Source organism: Molothrus ater, chromosome 19 (genome assembly GCF_012460135.2).
Source record: "Molothrus ater isolate BHLD 08-10-18 breed brown headed cowbird chromosome 19, BPBGC_Mater_1.1, whole genome shotgun sequence".
Taxonomy (NCBI): domain Eukaryota; kingdom Metazoa; phylum Chordata; class Aves; order Passeriformes; family Icteridae; genus Molothrus; species Molothrus ater.
The window spans coordinates 5,550,592-5,564,946 of record NC_050496.2 but is presented as its reverse complement, the minus strand read 5'-3'; the positions used below and the strand labels follow the sequence as shown (position 1 = coordinate 5,564,946).

The 14,355-nt window shown below is 47.1% G+C and overlaps 2 protein-coding genes across 2 annotated transcripts; one reads left to right on the top strand and one right to left on the bottom strand.

Moving 5' to 3' along the window:
- Positions 1-3,826: 3,826 nt before the first annotated feature.
- Positions 3,827-6,147, top strand: ARMC7 (armadillo repeat containing 7). The gene is made up of 3 exons (XM_036394454.2): positions 3,827-4,021; positions 4,103-4,246; positions 5,100-6,147. Exons 1-3 carry the CDS (start codon positions 3,955-3,957, stop codon positions 5,435-5,437), a joined length of 549 nt encoding a protein of 182 aa, XP_036250347.1. The 5' UTR covers positions 3,827-3,954; the 3' UTR covers positions 5,438-6,147.
- Positions 6,148-6,422: 275 nt separating this feature from the next.
- NT5C (5', 3'-nucleotidase, cytosolic) lies at positions 6,423-14,292 on the bottom strand. Its single transcript, XM_036394453.2, has 5 exons — positions 13,204-14,292; positions 7,899-7,999; positions 7,754-7,814; positions 6,879-6,993; positions 6,423-6,799 (listed from the first exon to the last, which is right to left on the bottom strand). Exons 1-5 carry the CDS (start codon positions 13,480-13,482, stop codon positions 6,657-6,659), a joined length of 699 nt encoding a protein of 232 aa, XP_036250346.1. The 5' UTR covers positions 13,483-14,292; the 3' UTR covers positions 6,423-6,656.
- Between the last annotated feature and the right edge of the window lie 63 nt (positions 14,293-14,355).

Here is a 14,355-nt window from a genome sequence, read left to right as displayed (position 1 = left end):
TCATCCCTGATCCAACAGATGCGGGTAACAGCTCATGAAGCACATGGATAAGGATAACCCAACACATCAGAACAATCAAAAAGATGGAAGCACAAAACGGGAGTGAGACAGAAGAAGTAACAGCTTTCAATGGAACTGCAGTGCCTGTCTAAGAACTGCTATATCAAACTCAGCTGCAGTGCTTATCTGGAGAACTGACCTATCACATTCCTAGTGACAAACCCACAGCTTTCATTAGAGCTCCCCAGACAAAACAAACAAGCCAATTAAAAAAACCCCACTCTGGATGAACTGACTCCAAGGTCTTCAGAGACTATGATGGCTTCACAGGTGGCTTTTACACAGAAGGGGCATCAGCCCTTCAGAAGGGCTCCTGCTCCCACAGCTCAGTATCTTCTCCAGTACTGCCCTGGTATCACAGACCCAGGAGGATTTGCATTTCCTGATCAAACCTATACTTAAATAGGATGGTTAGGGGGAGATATACTTATCTAATCTCTCATCACGTGTGTTTATTAACTTATGTAAGGCTTATGTGGTCCATAACTATGAAGTAAACAGAGACTGGTGCTTCTCAATTTACCAAAAGAGCCTGCTGTACATTCCTAGGAAAATGAGGGGGCTTTCTCACAAAAAAGCAATAAAAAGGGATTAAGTCCCAAATTTCTTCTAGCTATTGCAAATAAACAGCTAAGCAGCTGAACAGGCTGTCATTTTCTCTGTGTGTAATTCTTAAATTTTAAATTCTTTTCACCTTTCTATATTCCCTTTCTGTTCTCTTACAGAAATATGAGGTTATTGTAGCCCCAGATCCTCCCACTACTACAAATGTCCTGGGCAAAACAGGCAAGATATGGTGTAAGCTACAATCCACCAAAATTTCTCACAGGAAACAAAGGTTAGGTGAAGGAGCAATGGAAGACACCTCCTGCATGGAGCCAATTGATCCACCTGTAATGCTTTTGCTTGGTTGCTTCATAAAAAAGGAAATGTACTGGGCAAAACCAAAAAATCTTCACCAACTGAAGCTGACACAGAGATCAGCTCCTCCTACACCAAGGCAAAGATACCTGTTTTGATCATTTCTTGATTGTGCAAGATAATTTAGGATGGAAGGCAAGGAGAGTGCTTTTCAGAAGTGCTTTTTGATACTCCCAGACTTATCACTGGTGTCACTGGGACTTATTTGCAGGTGCAGAGGGAGGTTTCTGGGAAGAAAAACAACCAATTCACAAACCTGTTATTTTAACATTTCTCAAGTTGCTGACTGAAACCTTTAATAGAACTCAAGCCAGAAAACATGGTTGTCTCCCCTGGTTACTTTCCACAGACCCTTTAAAAGTAATCCACAACCTACAGGTTTGAAGCAAATCCTCAGCAGACAAGAAGTAACATTTTATGCTGTGTTTCCACAGGTGAATACGATGTCTTAGTTCCCATAACAGAAAAAACAACCCTCTTCCTCTCCTTTCCGTGGGTCTCCTCTCCCATGCATATTTCCAACCTGAGCTCCAAGCTGCCTTTGGCAGGAGCTTGGCAAATGATAACAGGAGAGACCTGAGCGTGCTACAGAACAATAAATATTTCCCCTCAGAGGGATCCTACAGGGGCAGCAACACTCAGTCCTCAGGAATCTTGGGGACCCTCATTAGTTTAAGGTCAGCCCTTTACACAAGGCAACCCCAGCCTCACTGAAGCAGTTTCTTTAACACCTGCAGAGAGTAAAACAACCCTGGCTTTAATTTGGGACAAACACTAATAACTCAGCCAGGTTATAAACCTCTGAGAAATAGCAGAGCCACAAAAATTGACCAGAATTAAATGTTCCTTGCTCCCCATGTCCCCTCTTGCCCCTCCCCTGCTCCCTTTATCATTGAAGATATTCTGCAAGACCATTGCAAGATAAGCATTTTGGCAAGAAACACCTTTCCTCACTGAAATGAAACACTCACACTGGGAAATTCACACTGAAGTATTGCAAGATCATGATCCTTAAAAGCCTAAGATTCCCTGCCAGGGTAATACTTGGGAAAGTTCAATATTAATGATTTATATTTAATAGCAATAAACCCCAAATTAAGGTTACAGCAATCTTACACACTCTAAGACACCTCTGAAGTGCAAAATCGCTTAATTTAAGAGCTTGGCTTGCTGTTTGCAGACATAGCTAGCAGCTATAAGAAAAGAAACAACCACTAGAAATTAAAATTTCCTGAATTCTGGCTTTGGTGTGCTATGGAAGTCACCAGAATAGCCCCTGGAGCTGTGACTACCCTGGCTAGACCAGCCCCTGCTCTGGGAACTGCTCTGGCAAACAGCCCGTACTTGGAGCACTCAGACCATTAAACTATACAGGCAATATTGGGTGGGTAAATGCAGTTCTTACAAACAGAAGTAATCACATTTTTCCTTTTTAAACACAGTTCTCCCCCTTTATTAGTCAATCCCAGCAGTGCTCTGTTTGTATGGACTAGCTGCCTGTGTTTGCTTTCTCTGCCCTGCTTTCCCACATTACTCATTCGCCTCCTATTTAATGACAGATGAGGCTTTAAAGTATAGCAACACTTACCACTTACAAAGGCACACATTAGAAGAGATTTCTTACTACAATAGCAAAACATTCTAACATAGACACAGTTTGTAGCACCTTTGCTGATCATTTTCAGATAGATATACTCAAATATGCAGCTAAAAATACATGTTCTATTTAGACATACACATAAATACATAACGACTTCAGTTAATAATCATGGTAAGAGCTGAAGTTGTTAGCACTTAGCCTGGCTTAAACTTTTATACCAGTAGAAATAAATATCTTCCTTTTCATGTTCTGTGTCTTACCACACCATTACAATGTTAAAATATTTAGCATTACTCCATTCAGTGAAGCTTCTTTGCTCATCCTTCTTTTTAATGTAGTCACGGGCAGATATTTCAGTGCCCTCAGCTGTGTGGGTTATCGGCCCACCACTCTTGTCACTGGTGCCATGTGGATCAGTCCATGACTAATTTGCTTGATGTGAAAATCAATTGGGTTTGAGATAACACAAAAGACAACATATTCTCACGGCCTGTTCCTTGCCTTATCCACAGAAGAACAGCCATGCACGTAATTGCTTCAATAAAAGCAGTACAAATTTCTGCAGAGTCCACTCCCAGTTTATGATCTTTATTAACCTTTAGCTTATGTATTTACACAACATGCACCATAATTGAACCCTCTCGCAGCACGTACAATTGTGGTGGTTTCTAAGTTCTTACTTCAAGACAAGGGAATTCCTCTGCTCTGTGCCCAAACCATTGTACAACCAAGATGGAATCACCTGCTGCTCTCTTAATTCACTCCCTGGGTTTGTTTCATTGTTTTTCCCCCAGATAATTTCCTTCACTGTGCAAGTATTGTGCCCTGTTTTTACCTTTTCTCCCTCAGCTCCATGTATTGCAATCCCGTTATTTAAAGTGGAACTGATCCAGGAGCAGCACTACCGCAAGGACAACAGCATTGGGATGGAACAGCAAAATATACACAGAAGTGAAAATTATTTAAGCACTCAGTGGGGAAAGGTTAGCTGCTTTGCAAAACCAAGCGTTTAAACAGCAAAGCTCTGCCATATGATGAGACAGTCAAATATCTCGATACAGGCTCATTTATTTTTATATAAAGTATATAATATATATAATGTATTTAGAAAGAGATAAAGAGACGCGGAGCAGCCACCACCTCTTCGCCTGAGGGTAGAGCCGCCCCCCGCCCACAAAATGGTGGCCGCTCCCGCGCCTCCTGAGGGGAGATGGCGCCGCCCTGTCCCGCCTACAAAATGGCGGCGGCCGGGCTGTTGCGGCCGGCCTGTTCCGGCCGCGCAGAGGCGGCCGGTTCGTCTCCGTTCCTCGTTACACCCGGTCCCTGAGCCGACGCTGCCCGGGGGAACAGGCAGCCCGGTGCGTTGTCCCCTGATGGAACTGGGTCGGCTGGAGTACCTGCAGGCGCTCGTCACCGAGTTCCAGGTGACGGACAGCACAGGTAAGAAACGCCGCTGCTCGCTGGCCCTCTCCGTGTCGAGCATTTCCTCACACCCCCGACCCTTTTCCTTTTCCCTTGCAGAGGCCAAGGAGCAGGTGCTGGCGAACCTGGCCAACTTCGCCTACGATCCCAGCAACTACGAGTATCTGCGGCAGCTCCAGGTGCTGGACCTGTTCCTCGATATGCTGACCGAGGACAACGAGACCCTGGTGGAGTTTGCCATGGGTAAGGGCAGCCCCGAGCACCCTCCGCTGTCACCGGGGCAGGGACAGCGGGCCTCGCGCTCCGTTTGGTCCCTAACCCGCCCCAAATGCACGCAGGGCTCCAAAAACAAACTCACACTGTGCTAATAAAGCCTCGTTTAGTGCAGAATGGGAGGGAAGTCAGAGGCAGGCGTGTCTTCCATGTCCTTACAGAGCTTAATGAAGACAGCCTCTGGAAAGGATTTTGGTTTTTTATCCTAAACACTACCTGATTAACTTTTTACTGAAATCTCTCCTGTAGAGAAGCAGTCATTAATACATAGATTTTGCCAGGTACGTTGTACACATCTATTCTGCTATTGGCAACTGGTTTTCTAGAATACTTACTTGACGATTTTAATAAATCTTTTGAGCAACTACCTTACCACGATTTTTCATGGTCTGAACATAAGCTAAGGGGCCAGATGCTGGGAGTGGTTCTGTGAGATGATACTAAATGGATTTTATTTTTAAGGTTTGTGGCTGCACCTCAAACTTCCAAGTTTCAAACATTCTGTGCTTCTTGGCTACTAACTCTGTTACTCCATTCTCTGGCTTTCTATAGCACCTGCAATAAACTGCTAGCTTGTGTCTTCCAGTAGGGATGAGTGGGTATTCCTGGAATCATTCTGTGGAAGCAGTTATGTGCAGCAGTAACAGTGCCCTCTAATGACACGCAGGAGGAGCGTGCTGGTGGAAAATTGCCGGAAACAATCAAAAACACATGGCCTAGGGAATCGTTAAGAATTTTCCATCCATACAGAAGATCTGGATGTTAGAAACAGGATGAGTGGTGAATTTGCATCACCTCAGACACTTTCCTCTTGCCGTTCCAGGTGGTCTTTGCAACCTGTGCTTGGATAAAACAAACAAAGAGTACATCCTGGAGGCCAACGGGGTGGAGCCCATCATCAACTGCCTGTCCAGCTCCAACGAGGAGACCGTGGTGTCGGCCGTGACCACGCTGATGTTCCTGACGACGCCACGGTCGCGCGCGCAGACCACGGCGCTGCCCGTGGTGGAGTGCATGCTCCGCTTCTCGCTCTCGGCCAACACGCGCCTCAGTAACCTGGCCTCCATCTTCCTGCAGGACTACTGCAGCCCTCCGCAGGTGGAGGAGGCCAGGAACCTCAGCAGGCACACAGCAGTGGGCATTCCTCTGCCCAAGGACTGAGCAGGGCTGTGGAGAGGGGAACCTCCTGCTGTTCTCACTTTCTGCTCAGCAGTTCGAGAGCAGCATTAAAGAGGGGAGTTGGTCCCACCAGTGCTGGTGTTTGGTTAACAAACAGGAAGGAACAGCACTAACACGGCAGCTGGGCCAAGCACACAGCTAAGCCTGCAAATATTTAAAATAAAGCAGGTCATGGCTGCACATTGGAAAGTGCTTTGCCAAGTGCAGCTCAGCACCCAGCTTGCACAAACAACCCTTCCCAGCAACGAGGGGTGTTCTGCTCAGGTTATTGGATAGAATTATATCCACTCCAGTTCCTGGCTAGTTGTGCTACACCTCTCCCCTTCAGTGCCCGTGACAAGTGATGCTAAGTGTCAACTCAAGTCACTGAAATGTCACAGAAATGTATTCCTCCTTCAGAGAAAGGAGTTTCCCTGCCCTTGCAGTTCACAATCTCTCCATCCCTATGGCACTAGTTATGCCATCCTCTAATCATGGCTCAGACAGCCAGCTACGGAATCACTACATAGGGCAGGCTGTAGCTACTCTAGAAATGAAGTGGAAAGTTTGTCTTTTATTACCACTGGTGAGAAAGGTGAAGTAATTAAAAAAAAAATTAAAAAAAAAAAGGAGGGGGGGGTCATGGCAGTCCGGCTCATGAGAACAACTGTCTTGTAAAAGCTTCAGTTAATAAAACATTAACTTAACTTAAATGCTGTGTAATCATTTCTGTGTGAGAAGCACACGGGCTAAGAAATCGAAGCCAGCCTTGTCTCTTTTCATTATCAGCCATGAGGCAAGAGAAAACCCAATAACCAAGGTGGCTAAATCGATAACAGTTAAAAGGTTTGACTGTTGAGCCCAGTGCTTCCTGTCAGACACCTACACTGGATCTGCTCCCATATGAGAGCCTTCTTCCTCTTTTTCTCTCCCCTCTGCCCCCAGAGAGCACAAACCAAACAGGAGTGAGGTTAAACACACACAAAAATCCAACCACAGCTGCTTGTAGTTTATAGTTTCTCTTCTCCAACAGCAAATATTCAAAACACTACAGAGATTAAAAGTGCAGAGCAATCTTCCAGAAACCCAGAGCGCTGTGTCTGACAGGAGCAGCTCATTTCTTCTCTGGCTGATCCCTGCAGTGACGGTGCCTCCTGGGCATGGCAGGGGGTGGGCTGGTTGTTTCCTGGCAGTGGGAAGAGCACAGCATCCCCTTCCTGGACTACTGCCTGCGCTTGCTTTCCAGGATGGCCTTCCAGTCGTCGGCCCAGGAATGCAGGCGCCGGCGCGGGGCCGGCAGCTGGAGGTGCCTGTTGTGGCAGCAGGTGAACAGGATGTGCTCCCAGCTCGGGTTCGGCTCCACACCTGTGGGAAGGGGGAAAAGCTGGAATCATCTCAAATCAGCTCCCCAGCCAGCAGCCAACCATGGAAATGCTGTTCAAACCTTGGATGGTGTCCTTGTCATCAAACAGCAGATCAGCAGCCACCACGGTCTTGTCTCGGGTCAGAATAATCCGCTCCACAAACTCGGGTCCCAAGTGTTTCTCTACCCACTTATACTGCAGAGACAAGGAACAGGAGAAAATCCTGCTGTGCTCTCAGTTTGCACATCACTCCTGTCAGACCAGCCCTAATAGAGCAATTTCTTCCCCCTGTAAACCTTATCTGTGTCTAGGAATCCCCACATGGAGACTGGCTGCAGCCCAGGATGCTGATTAAACCTGTTTGTGTGACAGCCTTCACTCAGCACTGCCCTGGCTGTGCCCAGCTGTTGAATTTGTGAGCACTGGCTGCTTGCCCAGAGCACATGGGTTGTACCCATCTAAGTCATTCTAGTGATCAAAGTCCCCCCTTCCATTCTTGTACCACAGGGAAAAAGGATTTATTCCAACACTACAGCCTCCTCCACACAGCACTGACCTCTTCTGGGACATCTCAGGCTCCAGATTTAGACTGAAGTAGGTTTTGTTGGTTGGTGGTTCTCCAGAGTAGAATCCCCTGGGAATACCCCATCCCTGTGGATCACACTACAACAGTTCCTTTGCTGTCACCTGCTGACACAGCTGGTCCCAGCCCAGCCCCAAGAGCCCAGGGCTCATGTGCTCCACAGCAATTCTGGCACCATGTGGCACTTGGAGATTCCCTGTCCTGAGTTACTGCTCTGTGTGTGAGAACCTATCCCTCAGACAGGGATTGAGGGAAGCCTGGCAGCTAGAGCAGCTACTGTCTCTAGAAAGGAGTAGTTCCAACTTGGGTAATATGAAACAGCAAAGCCTTGCAAAAGCAGCATTAAACACAATAAAAACAATTCTCTCCCACCTTTTCCACGATGCAGTGCTCATATTTCCGGAGAGGGCTCGTGCAAATGAAGACCTCAGTACTGAAAAGAAACAGCCTTTGTTAGCAGTCAGGGGAAAGTGTGTTAGATCCTGGAAAAGGGCTGCAGGGTGCAAAGTGTCCTTACTCCTGCATGTGGAGCATCTCCTGCACAGCTTCCAGGGCTCCTGGAATTGGGTCCAAGCTTAGGAAGAAGCCAGGTGACTCATAGACACTGGCTACCTTGGCCTGCAGGAGACAGAGGACCATGAGCAGTGGTTGTGCTCTATCATAGCACCCTCCAGTCACCCCTGTGTAACAGCCTGGTGCTTCCCCCCAGCAGTGAATTATAAAATTTCTCACCTTTGTGTTCTGGGAAAGGTCCAAGCACACAAGGAGAAGTCACTTTCTGGTGGCTCATGAGGAGGCAGAGCTGCCCCTGGCCTGGCTTTGCTCCCACAACCAGCCCCAACCCACTGGAGTCTCTGGGGGGCTGAGGGATACAGAGCTCCCACCTCACCCCTTCCCAGCAGGTGTCTTTCAGCTGGCTCTGATGAAAACCAAAGGAACAAATTCGAGGCTTCTCCTCCTCTGTCACATTTGGCTGAGATTAGCTGAGGGCTCAGGAATTCACTGGGGAGGGGTGGGCAGACACAGGCACTACCCATCAGCCTCCTTCTCCTTCAGAGCAAACAGGGTACAGAGGTGACTGTGCCAATGGCCAGGCCAGCACAGCCACACCTGGGGAGAATCCCTTCAGCAAGAGGGAAAGATGAGGATGAGAGCACTGGGAAAGCTCCATGTCTGTTGCTTTTTGATGTTCAACCACCTACTTCAAATATTGTTGAAGGAGCAGGCGGCCTTGGCTCCAGCCTGGATGGAGCTGTTCCCCTGAGGTCATGGGCTGGTGAAAATCTGCTCCAAAGAGTCTGAGACTGCAGCAAGAAGTTCACAGGTGATCCCTGTGCTTCCCCAAGAACTTTTGGCTCTGTGAGAGGTGATCTGTGCACCCCATGAACCCCATCTGAGCTGGGTTTGGGGGTGCTGTGGGACACTGCTCCCCTCTCTGGCTCAGCACTGGGCTGAGCTCTGTGATTAAAAGGGTTTTATCCCTTTTGCGTCTGCACCTGCTCTCGGTGTAAACTTGCCTTCCATACAGGCAGGTGGGATGCCACACGAACCAGAGAGGAAGTTAATGATAAACAGGTGGTGAAGGAGGTTAGCTTGAAAGGTAGAATCATTTTTAAGGGAATGTAAATAGAAAAGAAACAATATTTCTGGAGGAGCAATGTTATCCCAGGCTAATGTAGCCAAAAATGGGACAAAAAAGTATTTAATATGATACAGTACAGTGGTATCTTTAATCTCTGAAAGGAAGAGCAGTATTTCCAGGGCAATTTCCAGCTAGGAGTGTCCTTCCAGTCCCTTTTCTTCTTAATTTTTACTGGTAAGACATTTTCATGCCTTTTATTATTAGAAAATTTACTGGTTTGAATCCAGCTCTGGTTAGTTAATTTTAAGAATTGCTCCCTGACCTATTCAGTGGCCTGTGTTAAATGATTGTTTCACAGCAGGTCACAGCTGAGGGGTTTTCCCATTCCTTATCCCACATCCCATCATGGCAAAGGACCCACAGCAGCACCGAGGGCTGAGGCCCCTTCCAGGCCTAAGTTTCACCTTCAGACAGAGAGGTTAAGCTTCCAATATCTCTTTACCCTGAAACACACAAATCTTAACTTCCTTGGGGTCACATAGTGAAATTCAGAGGTGGCAAAGCAGCATTATTCCACAAGCATCGAAGTCATACATTCCCATGCCACTGAACAATTTGGAAAATTCTTAATTCTTGTTTAGTATTCTTCAAAGGCAGGCTGCAGCCTTTGCTTAGAAGTGTCCAGCTCTTTAGACTCCAGCTGAAGGTCTCCTTGCTCTGTATCACCAGTGGAACATCAACAAAAACCCATTTCAATTAAGCAGCGGTGAGGAAGAGTGAGCGTTAAGCCAAACTCCCAGATCCTGAAGCTCACTCAGTTATCATCACCTACAAATACTCATAAATCAACAGCCAGAAAGCTGGAAGCACTGCCTGATTTCACATGCTGATCAGAAGAGGTTAAGCAGCCTGTCTAGGTTCAGACATGGCAATCAGATCTGCCCGGATCTCTGTTTCCATGCAAAGCCTCCCTGATCCCAGCAACAATTCCCTGGAGCTCTTCCAAGGAGATTGAATTACAGACTTGGGGCTCATGTCTGAAAGCTCTTTTATCCTTCAGCAAGACACCAGAAACTGGCAAGTTTCCACCACATCACAAAAAAGTCTGGCTTTGTTGGAGAAAGAAATTTGATTTGATGACTCTTGGAACCAGAAGCCATTTCCTCTCATAAAAAAGTGACTAGAAAAAGAAAGTAAAACCATTTTCCTTCCTCACGTTCATGCCACCAATGCTGAATGTTTCCTTTTAACTTCCGTTAGTAAGATGACAATTTGGATACAAAACTGGCGGGACTACATCTGTCCCTATGCTTTCCCGTTTGCAGGGCTTCAAAATAATTCCAGAAATTTTTACCACTGGTGGGGATGTCGAATCCTTTTCTTGAAACTGCCTGGGGTCAAGAAACATGGGGATAAATCCCCACCAACAAAATGGCCATGCACACAGGAGGGGAGGTAGGCAAATGCAGTGAAAAAATCTTCAACAAAATTAAATGGATTAGAAGTCCTTCTAAATAAAATGGATTTACAGTGCGGAATTAATGATCAACTTGCAATCAAAACAGAAACAAAAACAAAGTAATGACTCAAGTTTCAAGGGGGAGCTGCTCAGCACCAGCTAAGCATGAACACCACTCAGGAAGAGGTTGTGACAGTGGTCACAGGGGTTCTTGAATGAGGGGAGAGACGAGAATGTTGACTCCATTTTCAGAAGGCTTGATTTATTATTTTATGATATATATATATTACATTATAACTATACTAAAAAGAAATAGAAGGAAAGGTTTCCTCTCAGAAGCTAGCTAAGAATAGAATGGAAAAGAATGATAACAAAGGCAGCTGGCTCGGACAGAGAGCGAGAGCCAGCTCTGCTGTGACTGGTCACCAAATCCAAACATCCACAGGAGCCCAATCACGGATCCACCTGTTGCATTCCACAGCAGCAGACAACCATTGTTTACATTTTGTTTCTGAGGCCTCAGCTCCTCAGAAGGGAAAAAATCCTAAGAAAGGATTTTCACAAAAAGATGTCTGCGACAAGAGGTGATGCATAAATCATCATCACAGCACTTCCCAGGCCCTGCCATGAGAATATCCCACACCCTGGAAGTTCATGGACAGACACAGCTGACACCTGCCACAAAGAGACACCCTGGTGTCCAGCTGACCCCCTCATGTCCAGCTGACCCCCTCCTTTCAGCACTGACAAACTGCAGGCTCCACTTCCCTGCATGGACTCATGGCCCCACAAACTGCCCTGTGTGGGCTGCTGGCTCCTGCCAAAGCTTTCCCTGAAGCTGGAGCCAAGGAGAGACTTTCCACAGGGATTCTCCTGTCCCACAGACACTCTGTAGAGCCATAGCAGAACAAACAAGGACTCTGTTTTTAAATGGATGGGATTTACATAAAACCCAAAGGAGCCTCACATCTTTAAAACTATAACTTTATTGTTCTGCCAAAGATACCTGAACCAGCCCAAAGCTCCAGATTACTGAAGGAGACAGACACACAGCACAGCTCCATAAAGCTTATTTCCTTAGGAAGTCAGGCTAGAACAGCAAGATAAGAGCTTTCTGCCACTGCTGGTGTGCTGGGATCCAAACCAGTTATCTGGTTATTTCATTGCCACACCTAAGGTCTGGGGAGGAACAGGATGAGCATGAGCCAAATTAGGGAATGAGGATTCCAGAAATAGAACAAAGGGCAATTTTCTCATAGATCAGATTGTAGGCCTTCCAAAAAAGAAAAAAAATAAAAAGTCATGACCCCTTGAATTACTTGCAACTTTTTTTGTTGTTGTTCACAGGATTTGATTAAAGAATACTCATTTAAACAAAAAAATCATGTTTGTTTATTCAATGTAGTAGCCAAATTTATGTCTACTGACTATATTTACAGGTTTCTGCTTCCAGTAATTTTTGACCATCAACAGTCATTGATCTGAACTCTGGCAGTTTGGACCCTGTGGAAATGCTGACTGGATCCAGCACTCCTGCCCCTTACTCTGATGCAGGAGCCTTTACCTCACTATGGAAGAGAAGTGAAATGAATGTGAATTGTCATTTCTTAGCAGTAAAAAACTCCCAGGCCCAGTACAGGATCTTAAAATGAGCAACTACTTTCTCAGGGAAAGTGTTCAGCACAGCCTGGATCAGCAGTTTCCTTAGAGTCCTGTAAGGAACTTGACTGGCCTGTGGTGACCAGAAGGAAGGGTGAAGTCTGGATTCACAATATTTCTAGTTTTGTGTTTCATGCAGCCTTAATTTGTGCACTGATAATCAGTGACTTCTTCCAGGATAGCCAGCCCTTTACAGAGGGATGTGTGTGTAGAAATTCTGCCATCAAACCATTCACTGAAGCATCTTCTTCTTTACCTACTCATGTTCTTGCTCTTGCTTTGCAGCAGAACAATAACTTAAAGCTCCCTGAGCGCTCTGCACATCCTCACACTGCTCCACAGCAGGACAAGAACTATATGTGTTCTATCTGAGTTTGTACAGAATGAAATCCTGTATCCATATTCCCTCTGCATGCCCTGACAAGCTGAGTGCACAGCAAGTAAGAGATCAGGAATAGCAGGAGAAAGCTGGTGGAACACCCTCCATCCATGCAAACTGCTGCTATTTTTAATGCTTGCTAATGAGTGAATGAGTAACAGAGAGATCTGCAAGACAAAATTACAAATACTGTACATCCAGACTTCACCCTTCCTTCTGGTCACCACAGGACAGTTGAGGACTCTGTAAGGAAATGGAACAGATGCTGATCCAGGCTTGCTGAACACTTTCCCTAGAAGTTTATTGCTCATTTTAAGATCATGTACTGACCCTGGGGTTTTTTACTACTAAGAAATGACAATTTCATTTCCCTCCTGTCCTACAGAAAAGTGCAGGCTCCTGCCACTGGCTGATAGACAGGAGTGCTGGATCCAGTCAGCATTTCCACAGGCTCCAAACTGCCAGAGTTCTGATCAATGACTATTGATGGTCAAAAGTTCCTGGAACTAGGAACCTGTAAATACAGTGAGTAGGCATGAATTCGGTTATTAATTACATAAACAAACATGATTTATTGCTTGAATATTCCTTAAACAAACCCCATCTAGACAAAAAAACCTGCAGGTAATTTAAGGGTTTTTTTAAAAAACTCTGGTCCCACGCTGAGCTTTGCAGAGCCCGGCGGGCAGGGAGAGGTTTGCAGCGGGGTGGGGAGGCTGTGCTGGCCCCGCAGCCGCACTCACCGCCAGGTCCTCCCGCAGGCTGCGGTACTGCTCCCGCACCGAGAAGCCCCGGCGCTCCTCCAGCTCCACGCGCGGCTCCGCCGGGAAGCGGGCGCGGAATTCCCGCAGCACGGCGCCCTCGAAGTCGGCCAGGACCCCGTCCATGTCCAGCAGCACCCGCAGCGGCCCGGCCGCGCCGCCCATGCCGAGCCCGGAGCCCGCTCGCCGCTCCCGCAGCGCCCCCGGTCCGGCACGGTTAGAGCGCTCATGCATATGCATATTAGCTACGTGAATATGCATGAAGGGGCGGGGCGGAAGGCCCCGAGGGCAGCCCCGCGTGGGAACAGGGCTGGGCTCCAGCGGGAATAGAGCAAAAACCCACAAAAGCCACCCTCGCCACCCCTCGGAACCCCGCGGTGGCGCTGCCAGGTCCCCGGCCCGAGGAGAAAGGAGCACAGCGGAGCCTCAGCAGCGCTGAACCATCTTCTGATCCATCAGGGAGCATTAACAAGCTCCCCTGGGCACGAGGCTTGCAAAGGAAATATTAATGTATGGGCTATTCCCTGTGCTCTCTGTGCAGTCGGTGCAGGGCACGGGGCACATCAGCTACAGGGAACCCCCCCCGATGGAGGACAGCAGGAGCAGGTCACAGCAAATCCAGTTCGGTAGGTTCAGCACCCCAGGGCAGGGCTTCTCCAGCGGTGGTCTGGAAAGCCAGGGTGCTTTCAGGCACCAGTTCTTCCCACAGAAGGGTGGAAAAAGCACCATAAAACACAGCAGCTCCATAGGGATGCTCTGCTGTGGCTTATTGGGCAGCAGAGCCCTTCCAGAACAGCAGAGAACTTCATGGTTTGGTCTCAATTCCACCCTCTCCATCTTTAGGGTCTTCTGGTTTTTTTCTTTTTAATGAGGAAAATAAATTTTCTCAGTTTTCTTGAGAAAAAACAGTGTTTTGGGTAAACCGTAATGATATATCAAGCCATATTCCACAGTTCTCTGATCTAGAAGCCAAAAATGAAAAGAGAAGATTTTTTCTTCAGGGGAAGTCAGCATATATGGTGGTGACCTCAAGCCAGGTGTAAGAACTCTCCTCTGTTAGAGCAGGGAAGGTTGGCTGAGACAAGGACAACTGAGAACAAAGCAAAACCAAACCCGTGAAATAAAACCCACACA